General features: G+C 45.8%; 1 protein-coding gene across 7 annotated transcripts in view; it reads right to left on the bottom strand.

The window, feature by feature from the left end:
• Positions 1-17,200, bottom strand: part of GTF2I (general transcription factor IIi) — a 109,577-nt gene that overhangs the window by 16,767 nt on the left and 75,610 nt on the right. For all 7 annotated transcript variants that reach the window (XM_086692502.1, XM_086692505.1, XM_086692503.1 and 4 more), the window contains 7 exons: positions 13,880-13,938; positions 12,749-12,820; positions 7,541-7,724; positions 6,073-6,131; positions 2,060-2,131; positions 857-1,040; positions 155-213 (listed from right to left, as the gene is read on the bottom strand). In XM_086692502.1, coding sequence (XP_086548628.1) covers positions 155-213; positions 857-1,040; positions 2,060-2,131; positions 6,073-6,131; positions 7,541-7,724; positions 12,749-12,820; positions 13,880-13,938 — 689 coding nt within the window. The remainder of the gene's footprint in view (positions 1-154; positions 214-856; positions 1,041-2,059; positions 2,132-6,072; positions 6,132-7,540; positions 7,725-12,748; positions 12,821-13,879; positions 13,939-17,200) is intronic.

The raw sequence follows: 17,200 nt of genomic DNA, 5'->3' as shown, positions 1-17,200 counted from the left end.
GCGGGCGGGGGGGGCGGGGGTGTGGAAAGCAAGCAAGCAAACAAACCGAAAGCCCCAAAAAGATACTGGCCAATGATTCCATGTGATTTAGGTCATGTCGATAAAGAATGTTTTAATGCACTGAGGTTAATAAAGAGTATATATCATGTCTTACCTTTAGTGTTTATTTTGCTAGCCATTCCCGGAGGCAAATAGGAGATAACTAGTTCAGGTCTAGAAAGAAAACCAAGACACATTACAAGAGCCAGGACACTACACTGGTCTTCACAGACCGTAAGCATCATCATGACCAGAGATTCTGTTACTAAAGGCCATCATCATGTAATACACAATTAATTCTGTGTATTACAGAATTAACTACCCCCCCCCCCAAGGTAATCTGCTACTTGGTTTTATGAAGAGTAAATGACTTCTTTCCTGAAAATGAAAATTCACTAACACCAGTTTAGTTGCTGCAACAGTGGAAATTCTGCAGACGTGTAAGTAAGGAACATAATTGTGGGAATTCAGCTGTGCACAAGCTTAATGAGGAGTAACGGAGCAGAGAAAAATCTGACTCTTCACCCTCTACTCAGCATTTAGGAACGCTCAAGAGTCAGCACAGCGTCTCTGCCCAAGCTGAACACCACCCCTGCGAGGCAGGTGTTAGCATTCTCCTTGTACTGACGTAGATCAAGTACAGGTTAAGGGATGTGCAAAGGCAGAGGCCAATGCCAGGACCGCAGCTCAGAGCTGTGTCTTCCCATCACGGACTACAAAGCCTTAGGGGTCGCCTGTAGCCAGAAAAAACTTTAAATAGAAACAGAACGTTACTGTTTTAATTCCAGGAATGACTACAGTGGCAAATCGAACTTACTTTTTAACAACAAACTTGATTTTATTACTCCCACGGACAATCCTTTCAAGTCGTGGGATTCCAAACCAGGTAGGGCTTCGGAAGGGAATTCCTTCTGGCAAGCCTTCTACATAAAGGAACTCGGGGTTTGATTCAAACACAGGGTATGGTACTTTTACTGCCTCTGTGAGTCCAAGAGCTTGAGCTGCAGGTGAGGAGAACATAACGTGCGGAAGGTAACATTTTACAGACATTCTTTTATTTTTGTCTGCAATCTTAATAATAAGCTTTTTAAATAATAAAAACCCTTTTTATCTTATCAAGATATACTTGACATATAACATTATACTAATTTCAGATGTACAACAGAATGATTGGTATTTGTACAAACTGCAAAATGATCACAAGAAGTCGAGCTAACATCCTGGCATTCTCAAATGTGTTATGCAAAAATTCCCTACCACCTAGCAATCTCTGCTCACCATTATCTTTTTTTAAGGGGGAGCCTCCACTCAATTATTGGAAGCATTTTGCGTAGTGTACCGTGCAAAACTGAAGAATGGGCCTAACAAATAAGTACTTGTAAAAAGAACATTCTAGTCAAAGTGATCTCTGTGCTCTGTGCAGAAACGAACTACGGGCCATTTCATGCCCAAAGAGACAAGTGGCCGTAGAAAGACAAGAGCCGTTATGTGGTGCACCTAAGCAGAGCTCATCATGTTAGATCAGAGGCAGAGGCGGCAGATTCCAGATCCAGGCCACAGAACGTTCACACCAGGTACAAAAATGACGGATGGGAAGGCCCCAGGGACACTGCTGTCACTCCCACTCCTTACTTCCTTTTCCATGACAGACACACACCCAATCAACTGAAACACTCCTGCTGAATCTCCTCAGAATCCTCAAGACAGCGGTCAACAGCTAGCTGTCACCAAATCTAAGCTGAAACAAACGAAACTTATTTGCCGCCCGTGTGTGGTAGCCGGACTCGAAGTGCAGACGGTGGGGCGGAGATCCCCCCCGCACCCCAGCTTCTCCCCACCACACACCACACAACTGAATCCAAGAGAAATAAAGTAAGGTACTCAGGGTAAGGAGCAGACATCAACTAAAACCCAGTTTCTGGGACCTTCCTTCCGTAGGTTCTGTAGTGCTATCATTCATTCAGAACCTGCCTTTCATTTAGGTTTCTAAACTAAGACATAATCACTGGGTTTTACTTACCAAATTTCAAATTAAAAATCTCCTCCACTTGCTTCCGTAGCTTGGTAATTCTGACATTCCAATCTTCTTTGACTAGAAAGCAAAAATAAACGTAATTAACAATGTTTCCTTCTTGGTGCCGACACACAACTAGGTTGGATGCCACTCTTCTCAGTGATGTTCTTTTTTACATTTTTTTTTTTTTAACATTTATTTATTTTTGAGATAGGGAGAGACAGAGCATGAACGGGGGAGGGTCAGAGAGAGGGAGACACAGAATCTGAAACAGGCTCCAGGCTCCGAGCTGTCAGCCCAGAGCCTGACGCGGGGCTCCAACTCACAAACCGTGAGATCATGACCTGAGCCGAAGTCGGAAGCTTACGCGACTGAGCCACCCAGGCGCCCCAGTGATGTTCTTTTTTAAAAGACTGAGATTTATCTCATATACAACACAGTGGCAGTTTAGGGAGCACAATCCAGTGACACTCTTCATTCGATTTCGTTTACAAACAAAAACTTTGGGTCTTAAGGAGAAAAAGGATTCCCTGCACCTGTCAAATAGCAAAACTTCAGGAAGATGGAATGCAAGTATCGGTTCACACTGTCAACAAAGAACGTGCCGGCAAGATTGCTCTCGGCGAGTGCTTTACAAGTGGCTCCTCCGTGGAGACCCAGCACAGGATCCTGACAGGTCAAGGAGGACCAGCTGGTACAGAGCCAGGCTTCCCATGCCAGGTTCAACCACAACAGCTTCAATTACATTTGCTTTCTATACAGACATCCTTGGTTTATCAAACGGATGTGTGGCTAGAAATCCGTAGAAAGCAAAACTTCATTATTCACAGAAATAAATGGTAGGAATACACGTTAAAGGGATTAGGGAGATGTCACTAAACACTCACATCTATAATCTGGTTTATTTCTTTACCCCTGTTTACAAGACAACCATCCCCTTAAAAATTTTTTTTTTGTTTTTAATTTTTATTTTAAGTAGGCTCCACACCCAACCTGGGGCTCAAGAGTCACACCCTCTACCGACTGAGCAAGCCAAGTGCCAGGACAACCATCCCCTTTTAAATATAAATAAAAATACAGAGAAATGGGCCATTATGGAAGACACATAGGAGGTCACTTACTTGAACAGACACTCAGGGCTTATTTGCTGGGGCTGTGGATGGAGAGGGTCTTGGAGGCACTATTGGGTGATGGGAGAGGCTGGACAAATAAAGGAGGGAAGGGGAGAGAGAGAGAGAGAGAGAGAGAGAGAGAGAGAGAGAGAGAGAGAGAAGGGTGGGAAGGCAGAGAGCAAGGGTCACATTCGGCGTGGAAGGGGTCTAGGGGTCTGTGTCTTCGGACAAAGACAGTGGGAGATGCTGGGCAAGTTCTGGAAATGCTAGTAAAGGTCGGTGGTTTCGGAAAACCTTGCAACACACTGTTCACTCTTACTGTAGAAGTACTTTAAAACCGTTCCTTTGAACGAAATCCTCGCATCTCAAGGGTTTACTATGGTGTGCCTCAACCGTTCAGCCGGAGGACGTACGTTTGGTACAAACCAAATTTGAAATATTACTACAAAGACATCCAGACTCCCCTTCTCCAAGGTCAAGGGCTTCTGCTCACCTACCCAGTTCCTGCCTCACCCAACGCCTCCTTAGAACAGCTGGTACCTGCCATTCTAATGCAAGAAGATGTCTGAGCTACTTCGGGAATCAAGTGACCCTTCCTGTTCTGCCCCTTCAAAGCTCAGTTACCTGGCTAACTCCAAGACTTTCTCACGTGTGCCACTATGCAAATCTTTTACCAAACGGAGGGCAGAGTGTCCCCACAGCGTATTTAAGCCTACAGCTTTTACCAAACTGTGTGTCATTCCAAGAATTAAGTCGACCTCTTGAACGGCAGAACTAAATTCTGTCGTGCAGTGAGACTTGAGCTGGGCCAGCAAGAGACTAGTGCCTGGTTCACTGGCAGACATTTGCCAACTTTAACTCTTGCCAAGATCACCTATGAATGGTGGAAGGCCAAGTATTATTAATAATTCAGATTACCGAGATTTTTCTTTCGATGACGGGCTTTTCGGCTATCTATGTCAAAAGACAACAGATCAAGTACTGCTAAAAACGGGACCTCTCAATCTGTGGCGCCGGGCACGTATCGAACATCCTCAGGTTTGCAGTCACGATCAGAATTATTTAAAAAAAAAAAAATTTTTTTTTCAACGTTTATTTATTTTTGGGATAGAGAGAGACAGAGCATGAACGGGGGAGGAGCAGAGAGAGAGAGGGAGACCCAGAATCGGAAACAGACTCCAGGCTCTGAGCCGTCAGCCCAGAGCCCGACACGGGGCTCGAACTCACGGACTGCGAGATCGTGACCTGGCTGAAGTCGGACGCTTAACCGACTGCGCCACCCAGGCACCCCACGATCAGAATTATTAAGAAGTGATCACATTGGGGCGCCTGGGTGGCTCAGTCGGTTAAGCGTCCGACTTCAGCTCAGGTCATGATCTCGCAGGCCGTGAGTTTGAGCCCCACATCGAGCTCTGTGCTGACGGCTCAGAGCCTGGAGCCTGCTTCCGATTCTGTGTCTCCCTCTCTCTCTGCCCCTCCCCCGCTCGCACTCTATCTCTGTCTCTCAAAAAGAAATAAACGTTACAAAAAAAAAAAAAAAAAAGTGATCACATTAATCACAACCTTGAATTGACATCTGCCCGGAGAAACGAAGACTCATACAGAGACTTCCATCACATTCATGCTAATCCACGTTAATCCGGTTCGACCCTGGGGAATACTTTCTTTCCATTACTTCCCTCAGCAAAAGTCTAAGTCATCTCCAATCTTCAGGTCATTACCAATACTGTCTCTTTGCCTAAATCAACAGCATGCTGAGGAGGTCGTCATGTGGATTCTTGATGCTCAACTGATCACACTGTTTCCCCCGCAGGATTTGGGGCACAGGAGAATTCTGTTTCCCTTGTACAGTATTTCTCAATCCCTTTGCACGTGGTTATAAACACAAATGACTTTACAACATAGCCGGCTTACTGGCTGACCTTCACCAGTTGCCCCCAGGTACTCTCAGAGCTGAGGGATCAGTATGTTGACCTTTATTTTTTAATTAATTAATTGTTTTAAAATATTTTATTTTTAACTAAACTCCACACCCAAAGTGAGACTTGAACTCACAACCCCAAGATCAAGAGTCACAGGCTCCACCCACTGAGCCAGCCAGGCGCCCCTGAAGGATCTGTAGTTTAGTACAGGTATCTTGTATACCATAGCATGTATGGTAAATACCGCAATATTTACCAGAACAATTAGCTGGCCAAGTTCAGAAACGGCCACTAGTTCTTGGCAACAGAAGTTTGTAACACTGTAGAAGACGTGTGAGCTGGGGTCACTTTTCCTGGCCTTATGCAGCGGCCAACAAAAAGATGGCAAAGAAATAAAGGCTGCCTTATAGCTCCAATGGAGAAAAGAAAACCATTCACACAGCTGAGCCGGAGAGCCCACAGTTCTGCTGGGCTACGGGGTCAGTGCAGCTGCTGCGATCACAGCCGTGCCGTTAGGACAACAGGCTGCGCGAATAAAGATGACGGCTGGGATCTGCACGGTCGGCCGCACCGGCCACACGTGGCAGCCAAGCACTTGAAATGTGGCCGCCGCGGTGAGATGCGCTCCCAGTGCAACGTATGCGCCGGAGATTCGCCCGGTCGTGTGTTTACCCACACGGGTCGGGCTACCAGAAACGCCAGAATGACACACGTCACATCCGGCCACCAGAAAATTCAAAATGACACACGTGGCTTCATCTGTGAGGCACATTATACGTCTACTGAACCCCACCGATCTAATAAACACACCGCCGAACTCCCTGAGTTTGTGCTGATAAATCCAGAGGACGGTGAGTGTCAAGTGTCCACGTATGATTTGGGGGGGTGGGGAGGGGAGGAAAGACAAGTACATCACTTTAAAAGATCGTCAAAAAGCTTAAAAAACACTGATCCAGTTTTTCCAAGGGATTCGCAACCATCTTACCTGGAGTATTCGTTCTCGGCTGAGTGACTTCAGTAGTACTGTGAGTCAGAAGCTCCGGTCTGTAAGAACGCGGCGGAGGTTAGTAACGGGAGCGCGGGAACACCCTGAAGGCCCTCCCCACGAGGCTGTGCACTGCCAACGATTTCCAGCATGGATCATCCCGCCTTCATTTCCAGTGGGGGAAAAATCGTTCTGAGGACGCGATCATTTTGAAAACAGCAATTTGCACAGCTTCAGGTTTACAACCTGTGTGTCTTCAAAGGCATTAGGTACTCAACCTTGCAAAACAGTTGGCTTTTGGCCCCAAACAGTTCAACCTGCCGTTTCTAAAACCTCAGAGGAACGCCCTCCTAATAAAGCTCGAAATACCTATGTGTGTTGTCCTAAAGATCCCTCTCCCCGACACGGTGTGACCCAGTGATCACGTAGACAAATGCACGGGCCCCAGAGAGTAAGCCAGACCTATGGATTCTACCCCTATCGCACCCTCCTGTAGTAAAGACAGCCCTTCTGTATCCTCTCCCTGCCCCCCAATCATCCATTCTGCTACCTTCAAAATCAAGCCAGAAGAATCCTTTTAAAATGCAAATCCAAATTATTATTTTTATTTACAGTAATTTTTTTAAAATGTATTTATTTTTGAGAGAGAGGGAAACACAAGAGTGTGTGTGTTGGAGCAAACATGACTGGGGGAAGGGCAGAGAGAGACAGAGGATCCAAAGCAGGCTCTGTGCTGACAGCTCAGAGCCGGATGTGTGGCTCAAATCCACAAGCCGAGAGATCATGACCTGAGTTGAAGTCAGATGCTTAACCAACTGAGCCACCCATGTGCCCTCACCATTTTTATTTTTACAGGAAGCTCTATACCCAACGCTGGGCTTGAACTCGCAACTCTAAGATCAAGAGCTGCACGCTATATTGACTGAGCCTCCTGCAGGAACCCCTCCAAATTATTTTAAGTGGAACTGGCTTTAAAACCTTTCAATTACTCCGCTGACAGTGTAGGACAGAAGGCCTTCATCCGCGCGCCCACGTCGGCCTGGCTTACCATGCCACACCTACAAGGCACCACCACGTCCACCCAGAATGGTGCGGTTACGTGACACTTCCCTTCTCTACTTTTATTGTTTCCTTCATTTGAAGCCCCCTTTCCACTGCTGTTCGTGCACAACTGTCCAACCTCCCTGCCACCCTTACCTCCTCCCCCAAAGCACCTAGTAACACCTTATTGCATGTATCTCTAAAATAAGCCTCCCGAGGACAGGCTTCCTGCTGGGCCCGGTTTTGTCTCTCTGGTGCCTGGTACTAAATAAACACCTGCACAAGGAATGAATCTACACGAACACACCTGAAGTTTTAATACGGAGAGTAAGTCCAACCGAGAGCAATAAAAGACCCGCTTTCATCAAATTTATACATCTTTTCTTAAGGACAGCACTACATTTGTTTCTGGAGATCATCATCTTACCTTTTGATAACAAACTTAATTCGATTGCCCACTTGAATGATTTTCTCCAGCCTTGGGATTCCGTACCACGAGGGACTTCTGAAAGGAATGTTTTCGGGCAGTCCTTCCACGTAGAGGTCATTAGGATGTGCTTCGAACTTCTGGTAAGGTACGGCCTTGGCCTCCGTGCTCCCCAGCGCTTCCGCTTTACACAGGAAAACACAACGTGGGAGACTAAGTTTCTGTTGAAATCACACTGGAGTACAATCCTAAGAAAGGTACGGGTCAACTTTTTGAAAGGTCTGGAAACACACCCAAGAAATGCTGAAACAGACCCAAGTCAGCACATGCAAGCTGTAAGTGGCCCGTGATCACGAGGTCACTTTTGGTGGAGTTGAGTCTCCTGAATCTAAGACAACTTTTATAGTGCCACGGTCTCATAAACCAGCTGTCAATATTGAGAAATAAAAGGATAAGAATACTACCACAGAGGACAAAGAATGTAACTCAAATACTACTTTTCCCAGTATTTAGAGGGAGGCTTTTGCTACTTCATGCTCTGTGCAGGTGATAATCCGTTCACTGGCTCCCTCACACAAAGTGATTTCAGGCTATACTTTTACTTGTACTGCAACCACGAGACCGATGTTCTTTACCCCTTAAACCACACGAGTGTGGCATTTTAAAAGGAAATAACTTCCACAAAGAATTCATGGAATGGGAAATAAAAATAGTAAGCAGAGACTGGTTTACATTAAAAGAAGCGTTATCAACCAAAGCTAATGCACGAATCTTGCTTAGATCCAGATTCAACAAAAACTTTTAAAGGTACTTTCCGGATGAATGAGGGAATTCGAAAAAGGACTGGACAGGAGTGGGTACAAAGAATGGCTAGCTGTGTCAGGTGTGACAGTGACACCGTGGCTGTGTTAAGAAAATGAAAGCACTACTCAAGGAGGCACACTGAACACAACATGAATGGCACAGGGCCTGGGACTTGCTTTATAATATTCTTACAAAGGAAAGACAGGAAAAGATGAGTAGTGTGGAAAAATCTCAACGATCAATGAATTTGAAAAATAGGTATATAGGAACGCAATGCAGTTTTTCTACTTTTGAATAGGTATAGAATTGTAATTTTAAAATATAAAATGAAATTTCTAATCTCTGCTCTGAAAACACATCTGAACAGAGCTCTAAAAAAAGGTCTTCTCCTTCCTTGTTTCATTAGCACCAAATCAGAAGGGCTCAAGTATAGGCTCTCTCTCTCTCTCTCTCTCTCTTTTTTTAAATATTTATTTTTGAGAGAGAGAGAGAGCGAGAGAGAGAGCACGTGCATGCAAGCTGGGAAGGGGCAGAGAGAGGGAGGTAGAAGGGTGTGAAGCAGGCTCCATGCTGTCAGCACAGAGCCTGATGTGGGGCTTGAACTCACAAACCGTGAGATCATAACCTGATCCAAAGTCGGACACTTAACTGACCGAGCCACCCAGGTGCCCTTAGACCTCTTTGATATAAAAGCAAAGCATGTATATTTGAAAAACCACATGCAGTGTAACAAAAATCATGACTGTTAAAAGAAACATTCCTTTAAGAAACATGGTAAAGTCTTTCACACCGCACCTGGGAGAGATCTATAATGTGATGTGTAAAACAATAATAATTATTTGGTGAAACACATTAGCAAAAAAAGAAAAAAAAATATAATCATAATTCTAACAAACTTCCTATGAAATAAAGAAGAACCAACTGCTGGAGTGGAGCCAGGAAGAGCAGAAGTTTTGGGGAAAGGGGAAGAAGGGCAGCTGCACTGGCTGGTCATCAGTGAGGCTTCCCCTACAGAAAAGAACAATCCGCCTGTCTCCCCATTGCCCCCTTTCCCACAGGCCACTCAACACCTTCTTGCATACCAAACGTTCACGTGTTGCTCTGCGGTGCATCTTCCCTCATCCGGGGGACGGGCACTGCCTCCTGCCCCGCTGGGTTGTCGGCACCTGCAGCCTGGGCGTTCATGGATGCCAAATGCCTAAAACTGATTACGCTGCTGGGGCAGGGAAACTTTCAAGACTTAGGATGCTTGATACTTGTGGAAAATGTAAGCTTTCCTCTTTTCCCTTCAGGAACCTTAAAGAAAGCAGCAAATCTCTCTAAAGTAGCTACAGTCCCAGACTCACCCAAGGCTGCGAGCAAAAACAAAAACAGCTCGACTTTTCCTGTTTATACTACAACAACACATAAGCTCTTACCTATTTTCTTAGGTCTGACACAATGCCAAAATATTTTCCACCGGCCACTGTTCACGGGAGTACATGGGCTCGTCAACAGCCTCCTCCTTCCACGAGGCTTGCTTGGTAAGCACCAGTGGTGCTAAGAGGTTTGGCCGACTGCTTTCCCAAGCTCAACTTCCAGAAGCACACACCAGGGCAAAATTTAAGCCTGTCTGTGCAGATACTCGTGAACTATACTGACACTACGGTAGCTTCTCTAATGATGAACAATGTTCTTCACCTGATTCATTTTACTAAATGCCTTGGAAATACACTGATTTTTTTTTTTTATTAAAAAAATATTTTTTGACGTTTTATTTATTTATTTATTTATTTTATTAAAAAAAAATTTTTTTTTCAACGTTTATTTATTTTTGGGACAGAGAGAGACAGAGCATGAACGGGGAAGGGGCAGAGAGAGAGGGAGACACAGAATCGGAAACAGGCTCCAGGCTCTGAGCCATCAGCCCAGAGCCTGACGCGGGGCTCGAACTCACGGACCGCGAGATCGTGACCTGGCTGAAGTCGGACGCTTAACCGACTGCGCCACCCAGGCGCCCCAACGTTTTATTTATTTTTGAGAGACAGGGTGTGAGCAGGGGAGGGGCAGAGACAGAGAAGGAGACACAGAAACTGAAGTAGGCTCCAGGCTCCGAGCTGTCAGCACAGAGCCCAACGCGGGCCCGACGCAGGGTTGGAACCCAAGGACCATGAGACCATGAGACCATGATCTGAGCCAAAATCAGATGCTTGAGTGACTGAGCCACCCAGGTGCCCCAGAAATATACCAATTTTTAAAGTGGTTAAGATTCCTTAGTTTCTAGCTCATTAGCTGATTTCCAACCAGCTGATTTCTAAGAGGAGAGAACGTGTCACTGAGGTCCTGTATTCACACTGCGTAGCCCAGAACACGGATGAGGAGGAAAAACTTAAAATCCGGACTTCCACGACGCCTTCAATTCTGAGGCAAACAGCAAGTATACGGATCCTGCACATGACACTACTCAGGGACCCAAGTTTGTAGCTGCCATCTGAGGGGCACCTACAGGCTGGTTTATTGGGTCCTTTAAGACCCGTGCCAGGAGCCCCTTTCGGAACCCACGGGGCAAACGAGAATCCTCACCCAGGAGTCTTGGCTTTTTTGGGGTAGAACTCAGATGGATTCTTTCACAGCACAGCGAGAACCGCCGCCGTCCTGAGGCCTGTGCCAGCCACCCCCGCCCTCCCCCCGCTGCCGTCTCCCCAGTGCAGGCCAGCCGGGTCCTCCCGCACGTCTGCGGGTCTTGTCAGGGAGTCCAACATGCACTACACGACCGAGAGGCTCGGTGATTTCTCATGGCTCTAGCCACACTTTGGTGACACCGACCCGTCCACCCAGAAATCTGTGCTCTAGCACCACGCACGGTTCCAGCAGATGAGACACGCGGGGTCCTGGCTGTCATTATCTAGCGTGTGGTAGCGGGAGGCAGAAGACAACCGCTAGGCACTGTGCGGAGAGAAAACGCGACAAGGTGTGGGGTATGGCAGACAGGTGACCCAGCAAAGACCCCACCAGAGCGGCCACACTGAAACGGAGAGGCACGGAAAGATCTGAGGTAGCAGCAGTGCAACCCTCCCCAGGAGGATGTGACCTTGGAAAAATAAAGGACAGGGAGATGGTCATTACGGCTGGTAGGAAGTGAACAAGTGGGCCAGTACCATGAGGCGTCATCAGAAGACGGGGGGTGGGGGTGAGGGGGGTGGGGTGGCCATGACCAGGGACTGAGAAGCTTATTCCAAGAACAAAGGAAGGCCACCGAATGGAAAACAGGGAAGGGACAGGCCTCCATTTTTTGTTTGTGAGGAGATTAAAATCTAGCTGCTTGGCGGCCCTGGCTTTCCCAGCAGTGAGGGACAGCAGCCGAGAAAGAGAGGGTATGGATCTGGGGTGGGTTGAAGGTACAGTCAGCAGGAGGCCTGTAACCATCAAGAAATCCAGGGTCACTCCTAGGGGTTTGGCCCGGACAATGGAGGGGACAGGATGGGGGAAACGAACATATTATGGGGGGGGGGGGGGGCACATCAAAGCCTCGATTAGGATGTGTGATGTCTGCAGAGATATCAAACAGGCAGATAAAAATAAAGGTGTCTGGTGTTAGATGGAGTTTCCAGGGCTAGAAGCTTAATGCAGAAGCCACCAGGGTATAGACAATCTATAATGTGTAAGACTCCGAGATAGAGAGGGATTACCTGTAGAGAAAGCAAAGCAGGAAAAGAGAAGGGGGGCTCAGGACTCAGCTGTCAGGCAGCTCTCCAAGATGTGAACACTGAACTAAGGGGAGGTATCATCATGAGTGAAAAGGACAGCGGCCACTGAGACAGGAAGATACCAACAGTCAACAAGGTTCGAAACTATCCATATAAATAGTTTAAATTGGTTAACAAAAGAAAAGGAAGAAACACAGCCACTGAAGGCCGCTGAGAGCCGGGACAGAGCAGGGGAGAGCAATCCTAGGGAACAAAAGATGCCACCCATGACAAATCAACCCAAGGGCCAGCGTTTCGGGATGCAAGCCAGCAAGGCCGGGAAACAAGCTGAAGATGGTGTGGGTCACTCCGCGGTTTCCGATACCCAGCCCCTCGGTGACAGACTGTGACCGAAGGCCTCCTTTCCTACGAAGAGTCACAGCAAGTGCTGCTCAGGATCCGCTGAAAAAGGACTCCAAGGCTGCGAGATCCCCTGCACTGTATCAGCTCCCCCGTGCAGGAGTCCCCCCCCCCCCCCCCCCCCCCCCGGGAAAGAGCTCCCGGGGCTTTCGGCGCACGGTCCTCTCCCCTGTGCTGAAACCTTTTTACGATTAATGTACGCTATTCACCAATTAAGAAAAAGTAGAGGGGAGTCACATTCACTGTTTTACTTTCTTAAAGCAAAACTGGGAAAACGTATTCAGTAATACAGTTTAGCCACGGGGAAAATGAGACTTACCAAATTTTTTGCAGAAAAGCTGGTCTACCATCTTTCGTAATTTAGTGATTCTGGCATACCACTCTTCCTTCACTGTAAGAGGAACAGATACACAAGTGTCCTCAGACTGATGGAATCACGAAGCCGGGTTAACTAAGTATTATGGTTATAACTTAGGCAGTACTACTACTCTGTTCGAAGAGTTTCTTTTTTTAACTTGTTAATTTTATTTCAAGTAGGCTCCGTACCCAATGTGGGGCTGGAACTCACAACCCTGAGTTCAAGAGCTGCTTGCCCCACGGACTAAGCCAGCCAGGCCTCCCTGTTCGAAGATTATTTCTGAGATTTCAGAAAGTGTTTCTTAAAAACAGTGCTGACACTGAATAAAAAGAGTAAGAACAACTCAAACAATGAAAAAATGGAAATGAATCACTGAAGAGTAATTTTACACGGCTACTCTCGAGGGTCATGAACACAACTAGGAAACATCCGAGTTCAGCTCACTCCAGAACAGCCTAAAGGTGAGCTGTACGACGATACATGTAGGGATAGGATAAGACTAAACACAGGATGCAATCTTTCCATTACATCAGCTGGGAGTGACGGGACTTGCGGTTTTACATCCCCACCCCCTGGCCCTCCAGAGCCAAAGGAAGAGGACCAACTACGCTTGTATTGTCCCCGAAACACGGCTCACCAACTTCAGTGACGATACCCGTGGCCCTGCGCTCTAAGAAGTAAACCCTTTCATGAGACGTGTATGGTGACGAGTGAGGATTCAGCCGACCAACACAGACCTGGGCAACGACACACCGTCCGGAACACTGTGCCAGGTAATATGTTCACATCTCGCAAGTAGACCAGGCACTGCTCCTTTGGTCTACCTGGTGTGGGGTGTCTGCCCTTATTTATAACAGATCGTTAGGAACAAAATGAGGGGATTCTTCTAGGGAGCAGAGAGCAGTATTTTGATACCATGTATTTCTTGTATATAATATTCTGAGTTGACACGGTTTTTTAAAAAAAGTAATCTCCACACCCAACGTGGGGCTTGAACTCAAGAACCGGAGATCAAGAGTGTCAGGCTCCACTGACCAAGCCAGCCAGGCGCCCTGATCTGACACACGGGTTGAAACAAGACTGGAGACCTACCTCCTGAAGCGGGTTTATCAAGCTGTAAGTCTTCACGTGTTGAATTCAGAAGTTCATGTCTGAAAGGTGAGGAAAAAATACTAAGTATTTACCAGGCAATATTTGGCAAAAACAGTAACTACTAGCACTTATTTGATATTCAGTCGTGAAGGCCAGTTTTAAAAAGAAGAGACAATCTGGGCTCTTGAGCACAATTAAACCTTAATTTCCGGAGATTTCCAGAGAGTAACAAAACAAAATGGAAATTGCAACTTGTTCAATAAGGTGCTTCTTGGACCATGTGTCCTTCATTCACTTTACGACCCAAAGGGATCTTATAAAAAGCGTTACCACCAAAAGAAGCGAACATAAAAACTTTAAGTAAGAGCCTTTAATTTTACATTATATTCAAGACTCACTCAGTTCAACGTATCTATAAATTGATTATAAGGATACTAAATATATTTTAATACTAACACATTTGTGAGACAGATTATAAGTTTTTTGGGGTTTGGTTTTCTTTTTGGTAATTACAAAAACCTCCCAGGAAATAATTTCTAGATCACAGAATTCCCATAATCCAACTTATATATGCAATCATGCCATTTTGATGTAATGGTCGAAAGTCTAGTGTTGCTAGTGGGGGGATTGGGAACTGGCTCAGATATCAGCAGGACCACGCCTATTTTAACAACCATCTCAGAAATGCTGCAAAGTAGCATAGGACAGAGTCAATAGTGCATATATAATATTTAAATAACACTAGTGACCTATAAACAAAACATCTGCCAAACTCTATAGAAATATCCTTCTAAATAAACAAAAGACTTTACATATATCAAGACTAACCACAGTAACCGTTAGGGAAAGGCTTATTTAAGAAGTCCCTTCCAAATGTGGAGGATGGCCTGCCATGAAGGAATATACTGAACGGACTCGAAACAGGATGCGGGCAGCATAGAGCATCCCGTGATAAGCCTGCATTAACATTTAAACATCCAAACATAGTTCTGTACACTTTAAGGTTAGCAAATGAGAGCAATACCTAATAAAATAATTTGCCTGTGTTCTTTAAATAGTGTTACTTAAACACAGATTCAAAACCTCTAACGTTAGGAACAACCCAATAAAATGACAGTACAAAAGAGTTCTTAAAACTTCAAACTTCTGGGGCGCCTGGGTGGCGCAGTCGGTTAAGCGTCCGACTTCAGCCAGGTCACGATCTTGCAGTCCGTGAGTTCGAGCCCCGCGTCGGGCTCTGGGCTGATGGCTCAGAGCCTGGAGCCTGTTTCCGATTCTGTGTCTCCCTCTCTCTCTGCTCCTCCCCCATTCATGCTCTGTCTCTCTCTGTCCCAAAAATAAATAAACGTTGAAAAAAAAAAAAAAACTTCAAACTTCTTTATGTATCAACATCCAGGGGGAAGGGGACGCCTGTTTATGGTTCTTGGCCAGGGTCAGGGCCGTAGCGTTTACAGGGCCGCCATCTGGTTTATAATTCAATTTCTGGAGTCTACTGCATCTTGAAACTACAATGTACTTGAAGGAAAACTAACGGTTAGCAACAAGTTCCTCTCTGAGGAGGACAGCTCACTTATTATCTTGCGGTGCCTCTTGGGTCTTTTCCACCCTTCGTTAAATCTCAAAAGCGGTCATCCCCTCACTGAACACCGAGAGGCCAGCATGCTTGGTTGTCATCTCTGATCAGAGTGGTCGTTAAATTCCTCACTTTTTCAACAGTACCAGTGTTCCCAATGTAATGAAGCTGGACACGTCTACCAACAATACTATTATCCCACTCCTTTTATTCACTTTACCGTTTAGAGTTCAAGCTACGTCAGGAAAAAGTTTCAAAATCAGTTATAATACGCACACAAATTCGAAAAGACTCACTTCCAATAGAAGGACTTAAAATGAAAGCCAAGTCTTCCAAAAGAAGCAAACCCAGCGGCCCTCCCTGGGGCAGGAGTACCTCTTGGTCTAAACCCCTAAGAGCTGCTTTCTCATGCCTGTACCTGGTTGAAGAATAAGTACTTGACAGAATTCCAACCAGAGAAAATAAGGCCACCTTCCAAGAGAAACACAGGTAGTTACTGTCTCTTCCCCATACACTGCCTGGCTGTGAGGCCTAGATTACTGCATCCCGTTCACGGCTGCTCTAAGGAACCGATCAGCCCAAGGAAGGAAGAATCTGGTGAGAGCTCCAAGTACCACTTTTAACCATCCTACCTCTGACCTCCTCATGAGGCGAGAGAAGCATCGTTAACTGTATCAGGTTGACTGACTTAGGGATTTCTGTCCCTTACTGCTGCAGATCCTAACTGCTACCCCACCTCTCCCATGTCAAAAAGTCTCTCTTTCCTTTCACAAATGCTTGGCAAGTTTGGCTGGCTCCCATCATTTGCACTTAGAAAACAGGGAGAACGGCTTGACAGCATTAATATCCATTACTGCTGTCACTGTGACGGTTCATTCTTTATGAATAACCTGGTCTTATTCTCTAAAACCTAGTGATTTTTTTCCCTTATCCTTAGGGCACTAGGACATCATGAGGTGTGGCAAGGTATATAGCTTTCTTTGTCTCATGCTTAGCCTGCTCTGTAATTTTTACGGGCTCGGAAAATAACGGTCATTCATTTTTGATACTTCTAAGTCGGATGTCACTAGATAAAGACTCAACATTTTCATGTCTCATACATACAACTTTTACAATTTACAGGACTAACCAGCATCCAGCCTTTTAAGTGAAAACTTATACTGTAGCAATTATATTTTATAATTTCCGAAAAACTATTCTCCATCCATTCCCCTTTATAAATACATGTAGTACTTGCTTCATGGATGTAACAGGAAGTTTCCATCTTTCTTCATCTGTTGCAAATGTCCTCAGTTTTGTAAACCTTTCACTTTAATCTTAACAGAATCCCAGCGGAAACTATGAGTGTGTAATGTGGCTGCCAGTTTTAAACGCAAGCATTTACGTTCCCAATCACAACTACTGCACTGACGCTTTTATAAGAGCTCCTTATTGGACCCTTTATGCCAGGCCTTAGGGAATTTATAGCATTCTGCTACCTTAGGCTTTTTTTCCGTTCTTCCATGGTTTCACTTATTTTTAATTTTATAACTTACATGCATTTCCACATATGCTTTTAAAAATTCAGATCTAGGGGCACCTGGGTGGCTCAGTTAGTTAAGCACCTGACATGGGCTCAGGTCGTGATCTCACAGCTCGAAGGCTCGTGAGTTTGAGCCCCACATTGGGCTCTGTGCTGATAGCTCGGAGCCTGGAGCCTGCTTCGGATTCTGTGTCTCCCTTTCTCTCTCTGCATCCCCTGCCCCCAA

Source organism: Puma concolor, chromosome E3, assembly GCF_028749965.1.
Source record: "Puma concolor isolate L17-30 chromosome E3, mPumCon1.1.hap2, whole genome shotgun sequence".
In the NCBI taxonomy this organism is placed as follows: Eukaryota; Metazoa; Chordata; class Mammalia; order Carnivora; family Felidae; genus Puma; species Puma concolor.
This window is presented reverse-complemented; position numbering and strand designations above follow the sequence as displayed.